Source organism: Myotis daubentonii, chromosome 17 (assembly GCF_963259705.1).
Source record: "Myotis daubentonii chromosome 17, mMyoDau2.1, whole genome shotgun sequence".
NCBI classification, from domain to species: Eukaryota; Metazoa; Chordata; class Mammalia; order Chiroptera; family Vespertilionidae; genus Myotis; species Myotis daubentonii.
In genome coordinates, this window is record NC_081856.1 from 41,179,081 (window position 1) to 41,204,810 (window position 25,730).

The window sequence follows — 25,730 nt, forward strand, 5'->3', positions numbered from 1 at the left end:
ATCTGGCTCTAGTTTGCTTGTTATTAAACTATTGAAGAATTTAGAATTTTCAGCACATTTGAATACTAAGTTTCTTATTTGGTTATTATTACTAACACACACACACCCATTATCTAATTAAAAACAAATACACCTATTGGAAAAAATCAGAGGTACAGTTTGGTAGCCATCTTTTATTTTCTCTCTGTTATAGGAGTCTCCTATTATTCTTCGAGATGGAAATGGTACTATTTACCCAATGGCCAAAGATTGCATGGGAGGAATAAGGGATCCTGATTGGCTTGATCTTCCACCCATTAGTAGTCTTGGCATGGGTGTACATTCTTTAATAAATCTGCCTGCCAATTCAACAATCAAAAAGAAAGCTGCTATTATCATCATGGCTGTAGAGGTAATGTGACTTTGGAAACTACTTGGTATTTGAATTCAGAAGATACTGGAGTCCAGGGAAGCAGTCTTGAAAAATCATTCGTTGTCCCTCCCTATAGGAGCTAATAGGACAAGAGAGATGAGTAAATTAGTGATTACATGCAATTTAAGTGTTGAGAATGGCATACACAGTCTGAGGACCATTATAAATCAGACTATGATTATAGAGAAGGCTTCTCTGAGGAGGCGATGTCTACATGGAACTCTAAATAAGAGAGGGGTCTTTTGGACACAAGATGAAGGTGGGAGTTTGTTATCTCAGGCCTGGGAGAATGTGTACAATCTCTTTTGTTGGTTGTTGCTTTTTTTGGTTAGTGTTCATTTTTAGAAAGAGTGGAAAGAAGGGAGGGCGAGAGACACACACATTGGTTGCCTCCCACACATGCCCCAACCGAGGACTTGGATCAAATGTGCAACCCAGGTACATGTCCTTGACTGGGAATTGGACCCAAGACCCTTGGGTGCCAAGGCCAACGCTCTAACCACTTTGGCACCACTGGCCAGGACGTGCACATTCTTTTGATAGAACCAGAAGGTAGGGCCCATAACGATTAGTGAGTGGCACCGCTAAGCCTGGAGAAAGGTAGTAGGGAGTCTTGTGTGCTAACCTAAGGGGTGTCAGGGTTCCCCTGAAAGCTAGTAGGAGAAGGAATTTAAGCTGGCTTTTCATAAGGAAGATTTAGCAGTGGATGGAGAAGTTCAGAGGCCAGATAAACAGGCCAATACAATTATCCAGTGAGAGAGAAAGCTTGAATTACTGAAAATGAGGAAAAGGGGATAGATTTGAGAGATATGAGGAAGGAAAAGCTATAAAGTGTGGTGACTGGATGCCAGCAGTAAATGAAAAGAAGGAGTTGGTTGTGCAGCTTCTGAGTTGGGCGAGGTTGATGTGGAGAGGACACATAGGAGGAAGAAAGGGAGGAGGAGGAGTTTTGTTTCGCATGCTGCTGTTGAGGTATTTGTTGGGGGGTGGGGGGGAGGTAACACCTTTGGAATTTATTGGAGCAATGTGAGCAGAGATTGACCTGATTGGACTTAGAGAGGATCACTGCTGACATGCTGGGAGTACTAGGAGGACAGGGGAAGTAGGGGGGCCATAGGAGGCTATTAAAATAGTCTAGGTGGGAGGTGATTATGGTGGCTTGGCTCAGGAGGCAGCTATGAGTCAGAACTGGTTAGATTTTAGATAATTCTAGATATGTTTTCAGATAGAGCCAACAGGATTTGCTTATGGCTAAATATATGGTGTTAAATAGAGGAAGCAAGAGGGTGAAAGTTTTTAGAAAAATGAAATTGCCATTCATGGAGGTGAAGACTAGTGATGAAGCAGGTTCAGGGGCTGGGGTGTGATAGCAGGAGTTTGGTTTTATTTATTTATTTATCTTTTTAAAATATTTTTTCAGAGAGGAAGGGAGAGAGAGAGAGTGAAACATCAATGATGAAAGAGAAGCATTGATCGGCTGCCTCCTGCACTCCCCCCTACTAGGGATTGAGCCCGAAACCCAGGCATGTACCCTTGACTGGAATCGAACTCTGGACCCATCAGTCCACAGGCCAATGCTCTATCTACTGAACAAACTGGCTAGGGCAGGAGTTTGGTTTTAGACATGCTAGATTTAGATGCCTTTAAGATATCCAAGAGGAAATGGTGCATAGAGAGTTAGATGTGTAAGTCTGAAGACAGGAGAGAGAGGACCAAGCTGGAGAAATATACTTAGGAGATGTAGTATGTATATCTGTGATATTTAAAGGAACTATAATGCAATTACCAAGCTTATGGAGAAGAGAAGAGGTCTAAGGACTCAGCCCAGCATTTAAATGCCAGGAGATAATAAGGAACCTGCCTAAGAGACTGAGAAAAGGAGCATGAATAAAGGTTGGAGGAAAACTAGAATGAATGTTGTCTTGTTCTCCAATTCATTGCAGCTCCTGCTGCTTAAAATTTATTGCTCTGAGTCCACATGTTGTCATTTATTTACTATACAGTTTGTCTATCTTTTTACAACCAGCCTCCTTCATTCATTTATATTACTTCAGATGCTTCTGCAGGCATTTGATTCCATGACCCCTTCACTTCTTCAGCTTCTCAGGGGTAAAGATGAAATGTGTCCTCATCCCACGGGTAGGGATAAAGTGTGTCATTTATCTTTGTACCTCAGGGCGTGGTGCATAGTAGACTTGCAAGAATTATTTTTAATGAACTCTCCTCTCCCTTCGTTTTGCTGTATGAATAAGTGACAAATACAACATAGAGTGATGCAAAATAAACTTCTTTGCTTGTAACAGTGAGTGTGATACTGACACTCTGGGCAAGAGCCCGTGTTCAGCCCAGCAGGTTGGAGATGGAAGTTCCCTTAGCAGCTGCTTCCAACCAGATGACTGGCTGGCTGGTTGCTTGAAAACATTGTGTCACAGCGGTGTGCTGCAGTGTCTGGGTTTTCGTTACTTTTAAAAGACTGTGCTGCTTATGCTTTGGACAGACCTTGACATATTTTCTCAATAGACTGATTAATGCATATACTAGTATGGCACCAGACTTTGTCAGGGTTAGTCTTACGTGGCCCTCATACTCTTGAACTGGAGATTGTAGTTTATGGGTTCACCTCAGAGTCTTAATTTTAATTCCACAATCAAAATGGTTTATCAATGTGGTGGGTACTGAAGATAGTTTTTAACTATATTTTCTTGTGCCCCCCCCCTCCTCTCCCCCAATCCTGAATTCTCCTCCCCATGAGGATGGGGGAAGGGATGGGTTATTTAGGCTGCTTGGGGTGGGGGAGATAGCAAGTTGTTCGAATGCATCTTTCTTCTCTCCTTTGTGTTTCCACACTCTTTTCCCACCTGCTTTCTTCCAGTAATTTCTAATTCTAGTTAAAATGAACAATAGTACTTGGTTTGTTTTCCAAACCCAGTGCTTTGGATTCATTCCATTAAATATGTCATAACTATAGTTTTACGTTCTGAAAGAAGCCCATTTGGACTTTTTGATAGGTTCATGCTATGGCTTTGTCTGTTTATGCTGCTGTAGACTTGAGTGGCTTATAAACAGCAGAATTTTATTTCCCACATTTCTGGAGGATAGAAGTCCAAAATCAAGGCGTGGGCAGATTTGGTGTCTGGTGAGGGCCTGCTTTACCCTCATATGGTGGGAGGGGAGAACTCGGCTTTCTTCAGTCTTTTTAAAAATATATATATTTTTATTGATTCAGAGATGAAAGGGAAGAGAGGGAGGGGGGGGGGGGGAGAGAGAGGAGAGTGAGAGAAACATCAATGATGAGAGAGAATCATTGATCGGCCACTTCCTGCATGCCCCACACTGGGGACTGACCCCACAACCTGGGCATGTGCCTTGACTGGGAATCGAAGTGCAACCTCCTGGTTCATAGATTGTCAGCCACTGAGGCCGGGCCTTCAGCCTTTTTAATGTGCATTAATCCCATTCTTGAGGCTCCAAATTGATAACCTAATCACTTCCCAAAGGTCTCGCCTCCAAACACCATTGCATTGGGGATTGGGTTTCAGCATTTGAATTTGGGCGGGTGGGGGGGTGGGGGAGGACGGACGGACACACAAATATTCAGTCTATAGCATGCTGTCTCTGATAGTTATTATGTTCTACTAGAGGCCCTCGCAGCCCCAGCTTCATCTGGAAGGATGTCTGGAAGGTCGTTCGGCTGTCCGGTTTAATCAGCCTATTACGCTTTTTATTATTATAGATGCTTTATCAGTACTACCATTTAATCAGCGTATTATGCTTTTTATTATTATAGATGCTTTATCAGTACTGCCATGTCTTTGACAGTGAAGGACATTCGTCGTCACGTTTGGGGGACTGCATGTGTCATAATTTCTGGGGAGTTGAAGATTTTGATTTTCATGTACCATAGTGTGATATAACCTTTAAGAGGGTATGAGTAGGCTTGAAATAAAATGTATACGCTTAATTGATTAACAATACTAATTAAGGTCCTAATTTGATAGTTATATACCGCTTACATCAGCAGTCGCCAATCTTTCGGACCTCACGAACCACTAGTGGTCCACCGGTTGGCAACCGCTGGCTTACATGACATAAACCAGGGTTGGCAGAATATGGCCTGCAGGCCAAATCTAGCTGCTGCCATTCAGTTGTACATTGTATATGGCTGCTTCCCCACTGTAGCCACAGAGTTGAGGTAGTTGCAAAAGCTGAAAATATTTACTGTTTTGTGTTTTGTTTTTTTTTAAACAGAAAATTTACCCACCTTTTTTCATTCCTGTCAATTGTATACTTTATTTAATTTAAAGTGTACCCTTAGGTTCAGCTCCTTTTGCTAGGCTACCTCATATTGTCTTTACTTATTTGCAGAGCTGATTATATTATTTTGTTGGCCATGAGAAATTTTTTACATGTGCAATGTTATTCAAATTTATTGAAGATATTTTCCCTAATTTGTCTGAGCACAGAAACAAACCTTAATGCAGCACATCTTACGCTGTGACTATGAGGCCTGTCGACAATATCTTATGAATCTTGAGCAAGCGGTTGTTTTAGAGCAGAATCTACAGATGCTACAGACATTCATCAGCCACAGATGTGATGGAAATCGGAATATTTTGCATGCTTGTGTATCAGTTTGCTTTCCAACCAGCAATAAGGAAACTAAAGAAGAAGAGGGTGAGATTAAAACCTATATCGACGTCTTTAAAAGGAATTTTAGAATATAGTAACTATTAAAGTAAAGAAAAATCACTATAAAAAATTATGGTACTTTTATTTTTCTTCATAAAATCTAGGAGTTTTGTCATTCTTAGAAGATACAATTTTGTGTCTTATTAGGATTGAGTGTGACATAAGCAAATAAAATTTTAATCAAATGTTTTTTTGTTGTTTTGAGTTCTTTTCTCTCTGATATGTACAGACTATATGTGTAATACTTATGAGGTTTACAGGTTTTATAATTTCAGATGACTAAGTGAAGGCAAGTTATATTAAGGCAACAACCTTTATCTTAAATTTCAGAATGTCGAGGGAAAAATCACCTGATTATTTGTTAGATGTTTTTGGAAAAGTAAATAAGTATTTTTGCCTTAATGTTTTTAATTGATGAATTAAGGGAAAAACTGAAAACCTGAAGTGCAACTGTGTAATTCATGTTTTTTCTTATTTTGAATTCTGCCAACGATCTTCTAGTAGCCATATTTTAGAATAGTGATTTGAATACATAGTATATAAACTAAGATTGAGGTACTGATATGGGGGTCTTTTTCTTCCTTAGTCGTGAAAGCTACTTCATTCTACTTATGAATAACAGTATCCTTAACCTTTTGGGTTTGAAAAGTAAGGCAGATTTAAAACGTAATTCATATTAAAGGTTGTAGTTGAATATATCTTAATTGCTTATTGCTTTAGAGAGGAAACTCAAGTTATTAATTATCTCTGGTATGTGAATTAGAGCATACTCGAGAATACATAGCAATTAGCATTTAATGGCCTATACACATTTAATCTCATAGTTATGTTTGAAGTTTAAGTTGAAACTAATTTTTTCTTTTATGTTTCAGAAGCAGAGCGCTCTGAAAGAAATACTTTTGCTGAAAGGCTTTCTGCAGTTGAAGCCATTGCAAATGCAATATCAGTCGTTTCAAGTAATGGCCCGGGGAACCGGGCTGGATCATCAAGTAGCCGAAGGTAATGTGATTTTTACCGGGAAAGTTTCATTGACAGAAACATAACCCAAGAACAGAAATAAATGTATCTCTTGCCTATCATATGCATGATTGGTGGGTCCTTTTATTTTATTGTGTTCCTCCCTGGGAATAATACCTGATAATACCTACTTAGAATTTAGGCATAGAACAGTAGGACCTAGGATGCTTCAAAAATTTGAGATAATTTAGGCCAGTAGTTCAAACTTGATTCTTTGAATGTGTTTTAAATTGATCATTTTTGTTTTCTAGGAAGTTATTTTATTTAGTTGGAGAACAACTAATAACAGTAATTGAAAGAACCTCAATCTTTTATTTACAGATTGCTTATTTAGGTCAATTTCTCAGATGTCTTAATGATCTGGGAAAAAATGAAAGGCTGGTGTATATTATGAATAGTTGGTATTATAAACTTTCAGGCTTCCTGAGTTGTGGGATGGACACACCTTAATAACACATTGACAATTACTAGGTGTTTGAATAGGTAACGGATATAAAGAATTCAGGATATAGTTGTTTTTCTGAAGAAAAAGCACACTCATATTAGACATGACAGCCAAAACTGGATACTTGACAGATCATTAATGGAGCACTGCTCGCTGTGCTAATGTGATAGTTGTAAAGTCTATTCAGAATGAAGAGTCTCTGCCTATCTTCTGTTCCATACTCAACTTTCCCTTTAGAAATGATTCTTCTAATATTGGTACCAACTTGATAGCTTCCCAGGTTCAAAAACATCCCAAAGTGAGATAAAAAAGCTATTTTTGGGTGACCAAATTATAACTTAAAACAGTACATAACATTATATAGATTATACAAAATGGAAATGATGACCAGCTTATTTGTTTAGGATTACACTAAGCAGACAAAGTATTTGGTCTAAAATGGAGAGCAACTTAAATTCTTCATGAAGAAATTAGTGTCTGAATTATTTCAGGTCTTTCATTTCCTCAGGGAATATACAGGTGCAAATCAAGTTGGACTCTGATATGGGTGGTCCAGTGCCAGTGCTGCCATCTTTTTTTCATATAAGGATTATTTTTGAAGGCAAAGACTAAAAGGAGCTTCAAGAGTGGGTGATGTGTTGCTCACAGAAATAATTTGCCAGTAAGCTCCTTTGAGGCATTTGCCGAAGATTTCACTGCAGTGCTCTTACACAGTTCAAGCTCAGGGCTGCCGATTGAACAGATGAAAGCACAGGAGTCTTATTATCTACGCCGGGCAGTAGGAAGTCCACAGACTGCTTCATTGAAGTGAAACCCTCCTCTAGCCTACAATGGATTTTCTAGGCGATGCCCCTTGATGAGTATGCAGGCTGGGATTCATGAGCTCTAAGCTCAAAACTGATGCAGTTTCAATGTTGACTGGAGTACTGTTAAATGCCTTCAGATGATGATTTGACTCAGAAGTTTTGTTGTGTGACTCACTAGTTCCTGAGTACAAAGGGCAGAGTTAGTGGAAGGCTTGATTGATGCATCTGATTGCAGGTGTATGTACTCTAGAGATTGTTAATCTGGAAGACACATGACCTTCGCTTTTTTGTCACAGTGGTATGTTTGAACATGACTGGATTCTCAGGCTTCTGTAGCATGGATATTACGTGCTTACAAAGAGGAAATTACATCATCCTTGAATTCTTCCATATTGTCAGAAAATACGATGACTTCCAGGCAAGCCTATACGAAGAAATGTCAAAACTCTGAATCTTAGCAGCCAAGGTGGTATCTCCTCAGTATTGTCCTCAGCCACTGAGGATACAGGTGAATCTTCATGAATTGTGTACAACATCTTGAAGAATAATTTTCTTTTTTTTGTTTTTTTGTTTTTGTTTTTAAAGAATCTATATGAGGAGCTGGGCATTGTACTTAAAAATGTTCCCAAGACCTAATGAAGAAAAGAGGTTAAGGACAACTTTTTTAAATGACAAGGAATGGTCCCCTCATTTAATATTGAATTGACTACATCACAACAACAAAGTTGGGAGTTTGAAAGTTCAAGATGAGACTGTGGTCTCCATTTATCTTCATTTATTCTTAATCTACTCTAAATTAGAGGTTGGAGAATAGCCCACATGTTTTCTTTGGCCTGTGCAATGTTACATTTTTTTCTTTAAGATTTGAATGCTTTTAGATGAGTGTGTACACCTCTAGTGTGTCATTGTTCCCTCCTCCTTACACCTGCCTGCCCTTTCCTCGACTTATTTTATCTTCCGGACCCAGGAGGTATTGAGTTTGTGATCCTGGTCTGGTGTAAGCCGCCTTCTTGTTAAGCCCAAACATGCATTTATTTTCAGGTCATTTGCAGTGCTTCCCAAATATTGCTGATTCTCTGTGTATGTTTTGATAAGGCACATTAGGATACTAAGTGTCTATGTTGAGCTTGATTGAAATTGCATAGGAGCATCATAGTGTGGACAGTCACCCTGGTGTGTGCTGTTCCTGGTAAGGAGCCTGCATTCTCTCTGGGTGATGTCTTTGGACATGACCGTGACTTCACCCGAAATAATCATTGTAACCTACTCCCCTCCATACTATAAAGACTCTTAAACTCAGATTTCTGAATTGGGAGAGAGAGAGAGAAGACATGGATAACGTAAAATAATTTACTGTAGGTATTTTTAAATAGTGAATGTTATAATAACTAAGATACTACTTGAGACACTAAAATTTACTTCCAAAGAATGTTTCTGTTCCCAAAAGTACATCATCATGCAAAAGCCCTTGTAAAATAGACGTGTTCCTGAAAGTAGTCTCTAAAAGAAATTTTCATAAATGCTTTAAATAAAAATATACTTAAAAATTTGAAAATGTATTGCTATGGGAAAACACATTTACTTTGGATTAAATAATCATAATTAGAGATTCAAACATTAATAAGAATCTTTCTAAATCACTTCTGTGGAAAAACACATTTACTGTGGATTAAATAATCATAATTAGAGATTCAAACATTAAGAATCTTTCTAAATCACTTATTTATAGACATAATAATGCTCACCTGGTAAGGTGTTAGGTCTTTTACATCAGAAATGTCATATCTTTGGGATTAAATCTGCAAGGGAGAATGAAATCCCTTGTGTTGCCTGGCCCTTAAAATTGAATTTTTACTCTATTCAGAAGCTCTAAAGTTGTGTCTGATTTGCCTCATGTGCTCTCTCTTAATTGCTGTTAGTTTTTAATGTATTAATTTTGTAGCCTTTGTAAGCTTTTATTCAGAGGTTCAGATTTTTTTATAGGTAGGTAGTTACCAGTTCCCCTAACGAGGTCTGTGTTTATGATATTTTTCTTTTTAGTGATGTGCACATCTGTGCAGTACTTTTTTTTTTTTTAGGAAAAAAAAATCACGCCCAGACATTAATCTAACAACACACTTTACAAGCTCCAGTTTCATTTGTTAATTTCATTGTGATGGAAGTTGTACTGTTAAAAAAACAAACTGTGTATAAAAAATAAATCTAAATTGGTCTTTGTTGTAAAATTACTTACTCTGAATATTAATTCAATTGCTTTTGAGATCACAGACAAGGGATTTAGTGGGTTAAATCAGTCTGTACTAGTTTTGTGCTTAGTCTGTTCGCTGATGTCTATTATTAAACTTAATTCTTACTAATTATAAATGGGACAGAAAATTTTTTTTGTTTTAATATTCAGCTGCTCATTTGTCTTAACTGTATGAGAGATTATTTTCTAATCTTCACGGCAACTTGTGTTCCCTGTGCTTAAGTTAGTGGTTTTAATGCTGAACTGGGGACTAGGAGCCTCCAGTTTCATTTCTGTCCCTCGCTGATTTATTCTGTGATTTCAGAATTGGCATTTGTACTTCACTACCTTTGCCTGGAGCATTTGCTTGTAGAACAAACTTTGATCTCAGATGTGAAGTTCTGTGTACCTTTTCATTACATTTAGTCATGGTAGTGAGTTTTGATTTTGTCCATATTCTTCTAGTTTGAGATTACGGGAAATGATGCGACGTTCATTGAGAGCGGCTGGTTTGGGTAGACATGAAGCTGGAGCTTCATCCAATGACCATCAGGATCCAGTTTCACCCCCGATAGCCCCCCCTAGTTGGGTTCCTGATCCTCCTGCGATGGATCCTGGTAAGATCTGTTATTTTATTTAGTTTTTAACAAAAAGACAGGGTTATGAAAGAAGAGAAATTGAGCATTTTTAATGGGTTATTGGTAAATCTGAAATATTTAAAAGTGTAATGTAAGAAGCTACTTAGCAATACATCTGGGTAAATCAGTAAATTATCTAGTGGATTCCTTCTTTTATAGTTAGGAAAATAAGTTTATATTTAAACCTCTGTCTGATTTGTCGTTTGGCTTGTACAGAAGAGCCTTAAGTCCAGTTAAGAGAACAAGTTAGGGATATGTTGCCTATAATGATATGCATCCTGCTATTCTGTTTACTGAAAGATGGTGACATTGATTTTATCCTGGCCCCTGCTGTGGGATCTCTTACCACAGCAGCCTCTGGCACTGCTCAAGGACCAAGCACCTCCACCATTCCAGGTGAGAATCTACTACTGCATTTGCTTAGACATTTGGAGGAACACACTTCACAAATGGGTTTAACAGAGCCACACTTTTATCTCAAGGAGACGTTCCTTGGCTTGAGAAGCATCTCATTCTCTGAATTATCTTCCATGTGTCAGTGAAATTGTGTGGATGCCCATACATTTCATCAGTTGAGATTTGTAAAATGTGTTAATGTGTTTAAATTCTCTTTAATGAAGTTATTAATTTATTACTAATACTAGAATATTTTTCTCGTGGTATATTTAATAATTGGTATATGTTATTCCAGAATATTCTTTCACTCGGTCTTGTTTATTCTTGTTTTGTTACCAAATGGATCTGCTTAATTACAGGTCCTTCCACAGAGCCATCTGTAGTAGAATCCAAGGATCGAAAGGCCAATGCTCATTTTATATTGAAATTGTTATGTGACAGTGTTGTTCTGCAGCCCTATCTACGAGAACTCCTTTCTGCCAAGTAAGAAGTTTAATATACTTGATAGAATCCAACATTGTATGCCCTCTGTTACTATGCTCTCTTCAGTGAAAGATGCTTTCTCCATAAAATTCAGTGTCCACTAAATGAATATAAAGTGATTTTATGTTAGCTTGATTTGACTGTATATATGTTAAAAAGATGCGTTTTATTCTCAAATGTGAATCCGTAAATTAGTTCTACCACTGTCGCTTGGAAAATGAAAATTATACAGATTCTTTCCCAAAGCTCTACACTAGAAGTATGACTCAGTAGGTCTGGGATGGGGCCTGGAATCTGTATTTAGAACTGCATGATGATTCTGATGGTTTCTTTGGAAATTTTTTTGGCTTGCAGAATGCATCATCATGAGATTATGCAGAGTTTTTGATAAGTATTCTGTGGTAAATGCTCATTAACCATTAATAGATCATATCCTGCTTTCAGCATGATTGTTTATCTTTACAAGCTCATAACAATAAACATTTTTATAAAAATTAGTCATCATCTGTGCCAAACTCTACTTGCATTAACTCCTAATTCTAGAAATAACCGTCTGAAGTAGGTGATATTATTCCCATCATACATTTGAAAATCCAGGCTTTCAGAAGTTATTGAACTTACCCAGGGTTATACAACTCTAGTGAGTGGCACAGCAGGAATTCCAACCTTGGTTCATCTCTTGCTTCCAGAACTGAGACATTAATTTGGGACAGGAAGGACACATGTATTTTGGAATAAACATAAGGGAAACGTGTTCTGAAGTAGGAAGCTTTATGAATATGAAGTTTGAGTAGACCCATGAGGAATGAGTAGGGAGAAGAGTGAGCAACAACATTAAAATGGAGAACTATAAATATTTTAAGACAGTAACTCATCTAATTGAAGGTGGATGGTCAGAAGAGAAGAATAGTAGCCAGTGAATCTGAAAAGTTAGGTTAAAGTCACCACTTCGGTCTGTTCTTTGGGCTTGGATCCTCTGAATAATGGCTTTGTTTAGACTATAACAGTATCAGAGTGGGGTTATAAAAATAATAATATGAATGTGGTATAAAAAAGCGTTAAAATTAGGCAAGAGTAGAGTAAAGTTGAGGCTATATTGTGTATGCCTAATTACAGCCTTCATTTTGTGTGTTGCAATACACTGATTTGTTAAAGATGGAAAAGATTAGAAGCAGAGGTAAAAAATTGATTTAGAAGGAAGATTTTCATAAAGAATCCAAGTTTTGTCTTAGTTACTAGCGACAGTGTTGCTGTTGGCTCTCAGAGAGAATTCAGGTCGAGAGCAGATCTGGGAGAAAGATGACTTTAGCGGTTAGGTATGTTGAATGGGAGGGGTCACTGGGAAATCCTAACTAGATTTATCAAGTGAGCAGGTGTAGGTGCTGTTGGGACTGTACTGACCTCATAGAAGTGGCAGCTGCTGTGGTGGATGAGAGAGGGAAGCACAAATGTCTGAGGTTGGGATTTTGGAAATTCCAGGGGGGAGTAGAAATTCAGTAAAGAATATTGAAGGCATGTGTGTAAGGGAAAATACATAATAATAGCTAATGCATATTGAGTACATATTATTTGGCAGGCATTGTACTAAAAGCTTTTTAAGTAATTTATTTAATCCTCATCACAATCTTACAAAACAGCCTTATTCCTATTCCTACGTTTAAAAAGAGTTGGTTTGACTCCAGAGCCCTTACTGGTCAATAGAGTCACTAAAGGATAAGAAAGGAAGCACGGTTTAGAGAGACGGGGGCTTTCTTTCCTAAGTGAGATAAATGAGACCAGAACATTCTTTTTGAGTGGTGGGACATTATTTAACAAAACATAATTAGTTACTGCATCATGAACATGTCTTTTTTTTTTTTACAATCAGTAAGGAAAAGTAATTGATAATTAATATTTTTATGTACAATTTTTCTCATTTTAGGGATGCAAGGGGAATGACCCCATTTATGTCAGCTGTAAGTGGCCGAGCTTACCCAGCTGCAATTACCATCTTAGAAACAGCCCAGAAAATTGCAAAAGGTAATTTATTTCAAGTCCTAAATGAGTTGCATATTTTAAAATTTGAATAGATTCTCTTCTATACACATAATATTGTAATTATTCAAAACTAATTTCTGTATATTGAAAGGATATGATTGATTAGAAATTATCAAGATAATTATTTTATGCATGTATATGTTAGTGTTTATGTGTAAAATTCATGTTTACACTTTTTTCAAGTGAGTTATATATTCTAACTTTCTAGCAAAAAGCAGCTGGTATAGATTTCTTAAATTTCAAAATGTTTCCATAATATATAATGTAATGACCTATCTTTTGAAAATAAAGATGAATTATTGATAGAACCTGCCAGTGGTTAAAATGGTGTTAGTGATAACATTTTATAGAAGTTAGAGGTCAGATATCTTATTGTTCTTCTGACTTGGAATACTTGCTTAATAGAAAACATTAAGGAATATCAATTCCTGTCATGTAGCCTTTAAAAGATTGAAGTAGTTATCCTCTTTAAAATACTGGCTATAAATACTTGATGTGATTGTCTATACTTTGTTAAATTGGTTGGACTTGAATCTTAACTGCATAACTCAGTGCAGGACTCAAGTGGCTGATGTGTGGTGCATTTGTATTGTCCTCAAACGTGGTTATGAGATAGTTACACTTTGCACAGAATTGACTGGATTTCCTTGCATATTGACTTTGTATATCAGGTTTTTTCTTTTTATTAATATGTAGTAGTTTCTTATTTATACTATGTAAATGTTAGAGCTTTTCCATTTGAGGAAATAAGCATATGGCTGTGATTAAGTCCTTTCTTTAATCTTTGTAGCTGAAGTATCCTCAAGTGAAAAAGAGGAAGATGTTTTTATGGGAATGGTTTGCCCATCAGGCACCAACCCCGATGACTCTCCATTATATGTCTTATGTTGTAATGATACCTGCAGTTTTACATGGACTGGAGCAGAGCACATTAACCAGGTAAGTTATTTTACATTTTCCTATGTTTACGCTATCTTCAGGTTTTCTTTTTTTCCCCTTTGACCATCACTAGAGTTATAGTTTATCTTGGTATATTACAAGTCTGATATTTCCTGTTACTCTGAGTTATAAAATTCTCCAAAGAAAATTAATTTTTATTTATTTCCTAAATAAATGAAGCAGAGAAGTTGATTCTTAACTTAGTTATGTGATATCATGAAAATGAGAAATCTTCACTGGGTAGTATAATCTGATCCACTACTCTTGATGTAGATTTTGTAACTGTAATTCTCTTTTTTGGATGGTATAAATTATTTTTGTCCTACTGGTAGAATAAGATTATATGATTTGCATTTGTCTAATATTGTAAAATGTATATTCACTATAACATCCATTACTTTGTTTCCAGAGCGCATTAATTTTGCTCTGCTATCATCATTGAAATGTTTTAGAAAATGCCAGAAATAATAATTATATATATATGTGTGTGTGTGTGTGTGTGTGTTTTATTGAAGTATATACCCTTTTAATTTTAGGATATTTTTGAGTGTCGAACGTGTGGCTTGCTGGAGTCACTCTGTTGTTGTACGGAGTGTGCCAGGGTTTGCCATAAAGGCCATGATTGCAAGTGAGTACAATCTGGTTTACTCTAACATTGTAAACTGCTTAGATTCCTATTGCTGCATTAAAATCATCTGTACCAAGTCATGTTTTATTCCATAGTTCAGAAAGCATGAGGTTTTATCATCTAGTTCTCTTTCCTCTTTAAGCCAGTTTACATATTAGAATGTGGCTCTTGATTTAAAGTGTACTTTGAAATGTTTATTCTTTAAATAAAAGAAGGCTAATGCAAAGGAATATGTGGACATACATTGTGACTAGGATCTAGTTAATCTTTTGAGATGTAGTGATAGGATGATTTTGTCTGTATTCTCCAGTATTAGGTCCCTTGTAGCAAGAAATCACATTAAGAGAATCATAATGGATGTTAAACTAAAGGTGATAACCTTTCAATTCAGCAGTAGAGTTACCGGAGCTAGTTTGTTAGTTTTCACAGATCTGAGAAGTAGTAAGTACCCGAGTGCCTCAGAGTCTCGTAGGGACATGAGCGTAATTGGTGCAGATGCGTAGGTGTTACAGATAAGGGAGACTGGTTTGTAAAAACCACCTATTCTGCTTTAAAATAAGCAGTTATGTAGGACAAATAGAAACTTTTATAGATATTGTATTAATACTTAGGATTTTTATTCAAAGAATTTTGGCTGTTCGTCTGCCTTATTTTAGGTATCTAAAATTGATCGTCTTTATTCATTGATTGCCTTTACTAAGTGCTCTCATTGTGCTAGAAGTTAGGGTGGTGCTGGACAAAGTTAGTCCCTGTCCTCACAGGGTTGACACTCCTATCAGAGGACACAAGGAAGAAACATCTGCCCATAGGGTTTTGGTTCATGAGAGGCACATAGGAAGATCACATAAACTGAACTGGGGCTGTGGGGAAATAGGAACACACTCCAGAGAAAGTGACTATACTGAGTCCTATTTGAGATACCTCTTCTCATAAGAGTTTTGTATTATTCTTGTTACATATATTTTAACAGTTGCACTTTGCGTTCAAAAATTAATAAGTTCTGTTTGGTTCAATGCCTCCATTTTTCAATATAGTCTTTGTATCTTTAAAAAATTTTCAGTTTTTATAGTTGTGTATGAATTCTTTCTAGACTCAAACGGACATCACCGACAGCCTATTGTGATTGTTGGGAGAAATGTAAATGCAAAACTCTAATTGCTGGACAGAAATCTGCTCGCCTTGATCTGCTTTATCGCCTGCTCACTGCTACTAATCTGGTCACTCTGCCAAACAGCAGGCAAGTGGGGTTTTTAGGACATAAATTAGGTGGAAAAAGGATGCACATTTGAGTGCCATCCCCAGTCCCCCCTCCCCTCCCCAAACACACACACAGTCCCCCTGACAACAGTGTTCTGTTTTGTATAGGGGAGAGCACCTGCTATTGTTTTTAGTGCAAACAGTTGCAAGGCAGACAGTAGAGCATTGCCAGTACAGACCTCCTCGGATCAGGGAGGATCGTAATAGAAAAACAGCCAATCCCGAAGGTGAGTAAATTTTACAGTTATGGACAACATCCACATAGGAAAAGTGGAGTTTATTCTTTTGTCTCACCCATTATTTCTTTTTAGATTCAGATATGCCTGATCATGACTTAGAGCCCCCCAGATTTGCCCAGCTTGCGTTGGAGCGCGTTCTACAGGACTGGAATGCTTTGAAATCTATGATTATGTTTGGCTCACAGGAGAATAAAGATCCGTATGTATTCATTAAATTCTTTTTAGATTTATCTACTTCCCATGTTAGTGTAGGCAGTTACAGTGCATTCTCTTTCCTTCCCCATTCAGTCTCAGTGCCAGCAGTAGGATAGGCCACCTTTTGCCAGAAGAGCAAGTATACCTCAATCAGCAAAGCGGCACGATTCGGCTGGACTGTTTTACTCATTGCCTTATAGTCAAGTGTACAGCAGATATCTTGGTAAGTACGTCCTTTGAATGTTTATGTATAGGCACATGAAAAGGCTGTTTTTCTTACTTAACTTCCCATAATTTTACTAGTCCAAATTCCTAAGTACTGATAAGCTCTAATTAAGCAGTACATTAAGGGGAATGGAATTTTGGGGTGATTTAAATGTCTCAGTTAACAGCAGAAACTCTTTTCATTCTAAGTAAATTCCTAAATACAACAGTGTAAAAATGATTGGAGCAGTGTTCAAATTAAACTTTTTACGTATCCTTTTTGCTGTGAAATTAGAAAAGGATATAAACTATAAAACCCAGTGTTGATGAGGTTATGGTAAAGACACACTTACACTGATGGGTGGCATTGTATTTGGCACTCTTTTGGAAAACAGCTTAGCAGTGTCAAGAACCATAAAAATACCATTGTCAGAACTTGTCATCTATACATAGAAAAGCCTAAGTGACCTACTGGCTGACAGGCCAACTGGCTGGTAGCTATGATGCGCAATGACCATCAGGGGGCAGACGCTCAACACAGCAACTTTGATGAGCTGACGAGCAACAGCAACTTTGCAGAGTGCCCTCTTACACTCCAGGACCCCTCAGGGGATGTTGGACTGCCGGCTTAGCCTGATCCCCGCAGGCCAGGCTGAAGGATCCTACCTGCCGGAGGGACCCTGCTCACTCCGCAGATGCCCTTCAAGCCCCTGCGCCGCCCTAGGTGTGGCCGGCTGGGGAGAGACCGTGGGAGGTTGGCTCCAGGGTGTGGCTGGCCCTTCTCACCCAGTCCCACTCTGCTGGCCACCTTCTAATTAATTTACTTTCAGTGTGCACGAATCCATGCACTGGGCTTCTAGTAAGGTAATAATTTATTATATGAGAAAGAAAAAGTTGTATCATAATGTAATGTAAAATTAAAAAACAAAATACTTTATGGATCCAATATTAATGGACAAATGAATCAAATTAGCGTTAAACCACTACTGAATGTAATGTAGCAATTTACAAATAAGGGTTATTTTGTCAGGCCGATATGGCTCAGTTAATTGAGCATTGTCCCATGTACCAAGAGGTCACCGGTTAGATTCCCAGTCTCAGGGCACATGCCAGGGTTGCGGGCTCAATATCCAATTGGGGGGAGGAGAGGCAGAAGGCAGGTAATGGGTGTTTCTCTCTCATCAGTATTCTATCTCTCTCCCTCTCTCTTTCCCTCTCTCTCAAATCAATAAAAATAGATTTTTAAAAACAGATATTTGAGCCCTAACTGGTTTGGCTCAGTGGATAGAGCGTCAGCCTGCAGACTCAAGGGTCCCAGGTTCGATTCCAGTCAAGGGCATGTATCTTGGTTGCGGGCACATCCCCAGTGGGGGGTGTGCAGGAGGCGGCTGATCGATGTTTCTCTCTCATCGATGTTTCTAGCTCTCTATTCCTCTCCCTTCCTCTCTGTAAAGAATCAATAAAATATATTTTTAAAAAAATAAAAACAGATATTTGAATTAAAAAAAATAAGAAGGGTTAAATAACATTAAAAAAACCCCCAGAAAATAACATGAAATTGGGTGTTCTCAGTAATTGTTACTTATATGGTAGACCATGCATGGAAATGAGACTAGAAAGTAATAATAATAATAATAAATAATAATAATAATAATAGTTAAGTGATAGGGATGGGATTATAAATTTATTAATATAAATAGTTAACTCTACTTAGGTGCTTCAATAGTGCCCTATAGTGAATGAAATATTCTTCCTCTGACCTGACATACTTGGTATTGTTTTCTAAATTTTAATTGCTGTCCATAGGACTGTGAGACTGAACACAAGAAGTCAGGCATCTGAGACCTATAGGCCAAGCACTGGTCAGCATGTGACATAAACTAATCACTGACTTTGTAAATGTTTTGGTTAAATTTATTTGGAGATTTTTATTATGAAATGTGAACGTTGAAAAGGGTTGGAACTTTTTGTGTAATGAATGTCTAAACATCTTCTGCGATGTCTCAGCACTAATGGAGTGGTTATAATCTCTTAAAGCTTCTGGATACCCTCCTGGGCACGCTGGTGAAAGAACTCCAGAACAAGTACACACCTGGACGTCGGGAAGAAGCCATTGCTGTGACAATGAGGTTTTTGCGCTCTGTGGCAAGAGTTTTTGTTATTCTTAGTGTGGAAATGGCTTCATCCAAAAAGAAAAAGTAAGGCATCCCTTTTGACTTTTGCATCATTTTGCACAAACTTTTTGTGAAACTGACATCATGTATATGAAAGGATTCATAAAAGATTCCTGTATTTTCCTTTTTGCTCTAGCAACTTTATTCCTCAGCCAATTGGAAAATGCAAGCGTGTATTCCAGGCACTGCTGCCTTATGCAGTGGAAGAATTGTGCAATGTAGCAGAGTCGCTGATAGTTCCTGTCAGAATGGGGATCGCTCGCCCAACTGCACCTTTTACTCTGGCTAGTACCAGCATAGATGCCATGCAAGGCAGTGAAGAATTATTTTCAGTGGAACCACTACCACCACGACCATCATCTGATCAGTCTAGCAGGTAAATTTCTACCTGGTAACAGATTCTGATTAATTCTGATTAATTCTTTCTCTGGAAACATCACATTTGACTTAACGAAAACCTTTGCATGAGCATTCAGGTGGTGTACATAATCATTTGTATATCACATGGTGAAGATTTTACTTTGTTTGGAACATGTAAAAGTACTTTAAAAATTATACCTCCATATCTAATAGACATATAGTTTGGGTTTTCGTTTTGGTTTGGAAAGGCACTATTTTTATTAGGCCATGACGGTAACCTGATAAGAAACCTTACTTAAGACTTCTGTAGACATCGTTATTTTCTGTTTTTCTTACCTTTAAGTAATAGCCTGTTGGAAGGCCAAGTTAAAGAATTAAAAGATAACTTTCTCTGTGTCCAAAGGCTGGTGCTATGGGGCACAACTTATGTAGATAACAATCAGAATGATAGAATTTTAAAATATTTTCTACAACAGCCATATTAACTAGGAAGGGGCTAAAACAACTCAGTAATAAAAATTTCTAGTTACAAAGTTACTTATTCTTAAATCTCATCTTTTCCATTTAGTTGATAATTTACCTTGCTAGACTGAAGTTTGTTGAGTCAGAATGTTTGGAACCTAAAACTAAATGTTCTGGTACCTTTTATTTAGCACAGTGCTTCTCAAGCTTTAATACGCATGCAAATCACTTGGGGATCTTATTAAAAAACGCAGAGGCTGATTCTGGAGGGTTGGGTGGGGCCTGAGATTCGGTATTTCTTAGACTGTCAGATAATGCCAAAGCTGCTGGTTTAGGGGTCACACTTACGGGTGGCAAGGCACTAGAGGCCTTTAGCAAGTAACTTGTTTATGTTGTTGGTTTTCTTAAGTCTGATTTTGTTACTATGTATCTATGTAATAATGTTTTAATAAGGATCTTTAAGACCTAAAGACCCTTCTTCTTTCTGAACACCTATGTGCTAAGGATGGCCTCCTTTAGGATTTAGAGTGTTCCCAAATCTTAACCCCTGAGTTTCGTTTGAGTTGATGTTGAGTATCTGCTCTCACTGTTCTCCTTATACTCCATATGCCAATATGTGTCCCAACTTTCCATTTATTATCAGGTCTTGTAGGACACCCTGGAATCTAAATCTAGGTGTGTCTGTCAAAGCTCTCCCATGGTAGCCTTGTCACTGATGTACTCCAGGATTTGCTGAAAACTGTTACAAATCAAGCTATATCTTTTCAGACTTGCCAGATATACCTTAGTATCCAAAGGTTCTGCTAGTGAAATCTTCTTGTACTCTTGTGCTGTTCCTGATTCTTATACCCTGTGAGGAACCCCCAATTACTTAGGTGGTATTACCTTGTGAATTCCTTATGCCCTTCCCTTGTGTGTCCACCCCTTCCCCAACCTCCCAAAGGACGTAAAATTTTTTATTGCATTGAACAGATTTTGGAAGCATCTCATCTCTGAAGAGTATCCATGAGCCTGTTCCTACTAAATTTTAAGATTTTTTTCACCTTGCTTAGTATTAAAGTATTGTATACTCTTAAGCTCTGCTCTTTACTCCATTCCCCTTGTTGTATTCTTGGGCCAACCTCTTATGTCTTTCCAGAAGTAGATCTCATTTGATAATCAACACTTATCAGTGCTAATGTTTTCTACTACTTCATAATATAGAAGTCCATTATAATACAGTACAATCACTCCTTCGAATAGGTTGTCTTCTGACCAGGGTTCCAAGCATGTCTTAAATAAAACATATACACTTGACCAGTTTCTGGGATTTCTCTTATGTTAGATGGTAGATGGTGTTTACCACTACATTGAGTATAAATTCTTAAGTTCAGTTGTTTTGCTTTTCTGTTGCTTCCTCCCATCTCCTTAAAACTCTTAATGTCTTTATTAATTCATTTGTGTCTACTCTGTCTCTGTGCCTCATATAATAACTGTCACTGAAAGTTTAGCATAAACTAGGAACTTCCCAAAGCATTATAGCTGTATTACCTGTTTTGTGGTACCCAATAACTGTTAGGTACCACTATCACTCCAGTTTTAAAAGGGAGGAAACCGAGGCTCAGAGAGGTGTTAGATAGCAGGTTCCACAGCTATTGACATTTAGAAATATTTAAAAATCTAGACAGGTATTTTCCTTTGCTGTTACATTAGGCAGAGTATTAGATGGCAGCGTAGGGAGAGAAATTGCTGCTTGGTGCTTACTGATAGTGTTGAGGTATTGGATTGACCAACACTGAAGCCCACCCTCCCTCAAAGTGCAAATTTCAGCTCCAAACTCTCATGAGCGCAGGCTTGTAGTTAGAAGTTCTCTGAAAAGATGTTTTTCCTGTCTCCACCTTGGCTGATATAGGATAAGTCTCTTGAAATCTGTTGTCCTTTTTTGATTTATGTTTGGCTCATGTACTTGATAGAAGAGAGGATTGTTATGATGTAACTTCCTATTGCTCACATCCCAGGCTGTCTTCTGTGAAAACTATGGCTCCTTTAACCCTTCTAGTCCAAGGGACATGTCTAGTCCAAGGCTGTGTCTCAGTTGATGACTCTTCATGTATAACTGGTTTGATTTTGTTTCTCAGAGCAGCTGAGGTGAAGTGATTTAAAATCTATAATAATCTATAATAATAAAAGCATAATATACTAATTAGACCAGACGTCCTTCTGGACAAAGCCAGGGCTGCAAGGGAAGCCCGGGTCCCAGGTGCCGGAGGGCGACCAGAGGGAAGCCTGGGTCCTGGGTGCCAGAGGGAAGCCGGTGCTAGCAGCCGGGGGAAGGAAGGCCTACTCTTGCACGAATTTCATGCATTGGGCCTCTAGTCTGTAAATAAAGGATAATAGGTGAGTCACAGGGTAATTTAGCCACTGCCTGCCTTTTAAGCTGCATTCTCTTGTTCTCCCATTTTTATTTATTTTTTAAATAATGGAGGCTTCTGTCCTTTCTTGGCTTTTTCTCAATTTGATTTTTAGGAAAGTAACATTATTTTGTCACCCACCTTTTATTATGATTCTATTTTAACATCACACTTTTGAACTGATGTGTTCCCCCCCGTATACATCCAGCAAGTCAAAGGTTCATAAGCTGATGCAAAGTAGGTAATGTCAGGTCTCTTAAAGAGTGAATTATTTATAGTAAGCACACTTTTGTTAATGGATGAATGCTTCTTGGAGCCTTTGGAAGTTAAGGAGTGCTGGTGTTGAAAGCATGGAAAAGGGAAAACTTCCCTTTAAAATATTTCAGTGTAAGGACTCATGAAAAGTAAAGTAACAACAATTCTGAGCCCGGCCAATGTGATTCAGTGGTTGAGTGTCAACACCTATGAACCAGGAGGTCATAGTTTGATTCCAGTCAGGCCACATTGCCAAGATGCAGGCTCGATCCCCAGTAGGGGGCATGTGGAAGTGGACTGGTTGATGATTCTCTGTTACTGATGTTTCTATTTCTCTCCCTTTCTCTCTCTGAAATCAGTAAAAACATATCTTAAAAACCACAACACAATTCTGAGATTTATGAGCTATTCTTTATGATAAAATAATTTCTTTGGGGTTTATATTTCCTGAGAGACTAGATGAGTTTTTACTGGTTTCCAAGAATTTTCAGGTCTGATTTAAAATAGCATCCTAGCAAGTGAATCACACTGAGTACCATTATGTCCGAGGTGTGACTGCAGTGTACTTCTGACCTCCGCTTCCTTACAGCTCCAGCCAGTCTCAGTCGTCCTACATCCTCCGCAACCCACAGCAGAGGCGCATCAGCCAGTCTCAGCCTGTTCGGGGCAGAGACGAAGAACAGGATGACATTGTCTCGGCAGACGTGGAAGAGGTAGTTTTAACTGGGTGGACAAGAGGCTTTTATTTGGGAGGGGAGGAGGGGAAAGTAGTCATTAGAAGTTTTATTGATAGTAGCTTACTATTGAATGCATTTGTTGCCAGCTTCTGGATTTTTGTTCTCATATGTATTTGAAGTAAAAAAAAACTGTGTATTTTTTGGGTAAATTTTATAATTGCAAAAGTTAAAAAACTATACATTGTTACAGTTCTAATTTTGAGGTTCTATATATGGACAATAATTATAAACATTGAGTTAGGTCAACATAAGTTTGATAGCAAATTGTCACTAGCAAATGAAGAGTTCAGTTCCCTGTATTTAGGGATCCTTGTGTTTTTGTTGGCTAATTGCTGTGGAGGAACATGTGTAGAGAAGTGGGTTTATTTAATGCTTTGATGGTCTACAAATAAGATTCTGGATTTAGGTTGAGGTGGTAGAAGGTGTGGCTGGAGAAGAGGATCATCATGATGAACAGGAAGAACATGGGGAAGAAAATGCTGAGGCTGAGGGCCAACATGATGAGCATGATGAGGACGGTATGCAAGTTATTTGAGAAATTTTTCAACCTGAGTAAATCGGGTACCTTAAAGAGAGATTTTAATACAGAGAAAAGCCCCATTTGATGTTTAGCAAAATGTTCAACTTATTTTCTGCCAGGGGATTCTGTAGCATGTTTCAACTGTTAGGAGGTAGTATGTGTGTGTAGATACAAACAGTTGTTTGTATGGAAAATAATACAGTAATTAATAAATAATAATACAAGAATGAATACTGTTTCATGTGCTCACAACTAGCAACCTACTTTTGCCCCACTATTGTATGTACATACACCCATATATAAATATATGTATATTTATAACATAATTCTCTTCTCCCTCTCTACCTTTTGGTTTAAGTCACTTTATTTTTTTTATAGGGCTTTTAGATATTAAAATAATCATAACTGTATTATGAGACATTTGGAAATTAGAGAAAAGGAAGACATATGACCCATAATGCCAGCTGTATGCTAACAGTTTCTATTTTACTTTCAGTCCTACCCTGTACTGCCCTATTCCCATTTGTGTCCTTTAGATATTGTATATGAAATTTTTGTGACTTTCTTTTTAACTTGAAAATAATCATTTTGGCCTTTTCGCTACCTAGTCACCTTAACCATTTTTATCAGTAGTCATAGAATAGACTTTTTTTGGAACCAACTTTATTACAGTGTAACTAATGTACAATAGATTGTACATATTTAAAGTTTATCTTTTTGTATGTTTTGATATTTGTATCTACTGTGTTACATGAAGAATAGACATTTTTAACTTTCTTCCCCATAGATGAGAAGGAAGCAGCGGGCCTAGCCCAGAGCTCTTCCCCCCTGCTGAAGTCGTCAGCTCAACACTTTTTACATAAGGCTCTGCGGGGCAGACTTTGAATTGCTGTATGATAATCCACTTAGTGCCATAGTTTACCTAGGCATCCTTTTCCTGCTTACAGGAAGTTATGCTCACTGTAGTGTATCTATCCCTTCTCTTTGCCCTTTCTTCCCCCTCTCTCATAGTTCCCTCCCTTATGATACTCTGACTTATAAGACCCAGTCTGGACCCACAGGGAGTTTGTACGTCTTTTTTATTCTTATTTAAATGTATTTGCTAGGGAGTGACATGGAGCTGGACTTGCTAGCAGCAGCTGAAACAGAAAGTGACAGTGAAAGCAATCATAGCAACCAAGATAATGCCAGTGGGCGCAGAAGTGTTGTCACTGCAGCAACTGCTGGCTCAGAAGCAGGTATGGTGCCTTATCCCAGCAACTTCCTTACTTCTACTAAGACTCTGTTGTATTTAGCATGAATTGGTTAAACTGTATTCTGCATACTATGCACAAGGGTGACTAAATCTTTATATGACATCATTCTTTTTCCCTATAAGTGTTAGTAAAGAAGGTACTATTTTAATAATTTTTTGCTATTTTAAATAATGGATTAATTTTAAGGTTCATTTAAAAGAGTTCTTTTCTAATTAAACTATTTTAATGATGTGTTTTGTGGATTGTTGAATACAGCCTGACATTCTGTTTAGTACATATATTTTCCTGAATGAGGGGGTATACTGTGGTTTTAAATGTCAACAAACTCACAATGGTTTTGCTTTTAAAAATTAAAAATGTAGGTGCAAGCAGTGTTCCTGCCTTCTTTTCTGAAGATGACTCACAGTCAAATGACTCGAGTGATTCTGATAGTAGCAGTAGTCAGAGTGATGACATAGAGCAGGAGACCTTTATGCTTGATGAGCCTTTAGAGAGAACCACGAACAGCTCCCACGCTAACGGTGCTGCCCAAGCTCCCCGTTCCATGCAATGGGCTGTCCGCAACACCCAGCATCAGCGAGCAGCCAGCACAGCCCCTTCCAGCACATCCACGCCAGCAGGTAAGTCTGAAAACTTGGTATTCCTAAAGCGTTGACTAGGTATTTTTATGAAGTTCCACATGTTCCTCTAGAAAACGGATAGTTTCTATTTCGCTGAGGTCAAATATAAAAATTATTTCTATAAGCATATATCATGGTTTCTCAATCTTTGTACCATTGCTAAATATTTTTTTATTTTTGTAATTGTGCATTGCAGGGTGTTTAGCATCATCTGTGCTGTTTATCTACTCATTAGATGCCATTAGCAATCCCTCGCTCTCATGTGACAACCAAAAATGTTTGCTTATGTTGCCAAATGTCCCCCCCTTTTGTGGGGGCAGTGGCAAAATTGCCTCTGGTTTATA

General features: G+C 37.9%; 1 protein-coding gene across 20 annotated transcripts in view; it reads left to right on the forward strand.

The window, feature by feature from the left end:
* UBR5 (ubiquitin protein ligase E3 component n-recognin 5) overlaps nucleotides 1-25,730 on the forward strand; it is a 136,853-nt gene that overhangs the window by 78,242 nt on the left and 32,881 nt on the right. For 17 of the 20 annotated variants that reach the window (XR_009449540.1, XR_009449539.1, XM_059672028.1 and 14 more), the window contains exons 20-38: nucleotides 194-391; nucleotides 4,876-5,086; nucleotides 5,974-6,100; nucleotides 10,062-10,213; nucleotides 10,535-10,630; nucleotides 10,990-11,113; nucleotides 13,035-13,132; nucleotides 13,941-14,089; nucleotides 14,626-14,717; nucleotides 15,808-15,954; nucleotides 16,083-16,201; nucleotides 16,286-16,412; nucleotides 16,502-16,631; nucleotides 18,650-18,810; nucleotides 18,923-19,162; nucleotides 22,843-22,966; nucleotides 23,397-23,508; nucleotides 24,617-24,748; nucleotides 25,129-25,386. Coding sequence is in view for 18 of the 20 variants with exons in the window: in XM_059672028.1 (XP_059528011.1) it covers nucleotides 194-391; nucleotides 4,876-5,086; nucleotides 5,974-6,100; nucleotides 10,062-10,213; nucleotides 10,535-10,630; nucleotides 10,990-11,113; nucleotides 13,035-13,132; nucleotides 13,941-14,089; nucleotides 14,626-14,717; nucleotides 15,808-15,954; nucleotides 16,083-16,201; nucleotides 16,286-16,412; nucleotides 16,502-16,631; nucleotides 18,650-18,810; nucleotides 18,923-19,162; nucleotides 22,843-22,966; nucleotides 23,397-23,508; nucleotides 24,617-24,748; nucleotides 25,129-25,386 (2,797 nt within the window). In the remaining 2 variants the exon portion in view is untranslated. The remainder of the gene's footprint in view (nucleotides 1-193; nucleotides 392-4,875; nucleotides 5,087-5,973; nucleotides 6,101-10,061; nucleotides 10,214-10,534; nucleotides 10,631-10,989; nucleotides 11,114-13,034; nucleotides 13,133-13,940; nucleotides 14,090-14,625; nucleotides 14,718-15,807; nucleotides 15,955-16,082; nucleotides 16,202-16,285; nucleotides 16,413-16,501; nucleotides 16,632-18,649; nucleotides 18,811-18,922; nucleotides 19,163-22,842; nucleotides 22,967-23,396; nucleotides 23,509-24,616; nucleotides 24,749-25,128; nucleotides 25,387-25,730) is intronic. The other 3 variants (XM_059672011.1, XM_059672016.1, XM_059672019.1) reach the window with 2 other exon arrangements.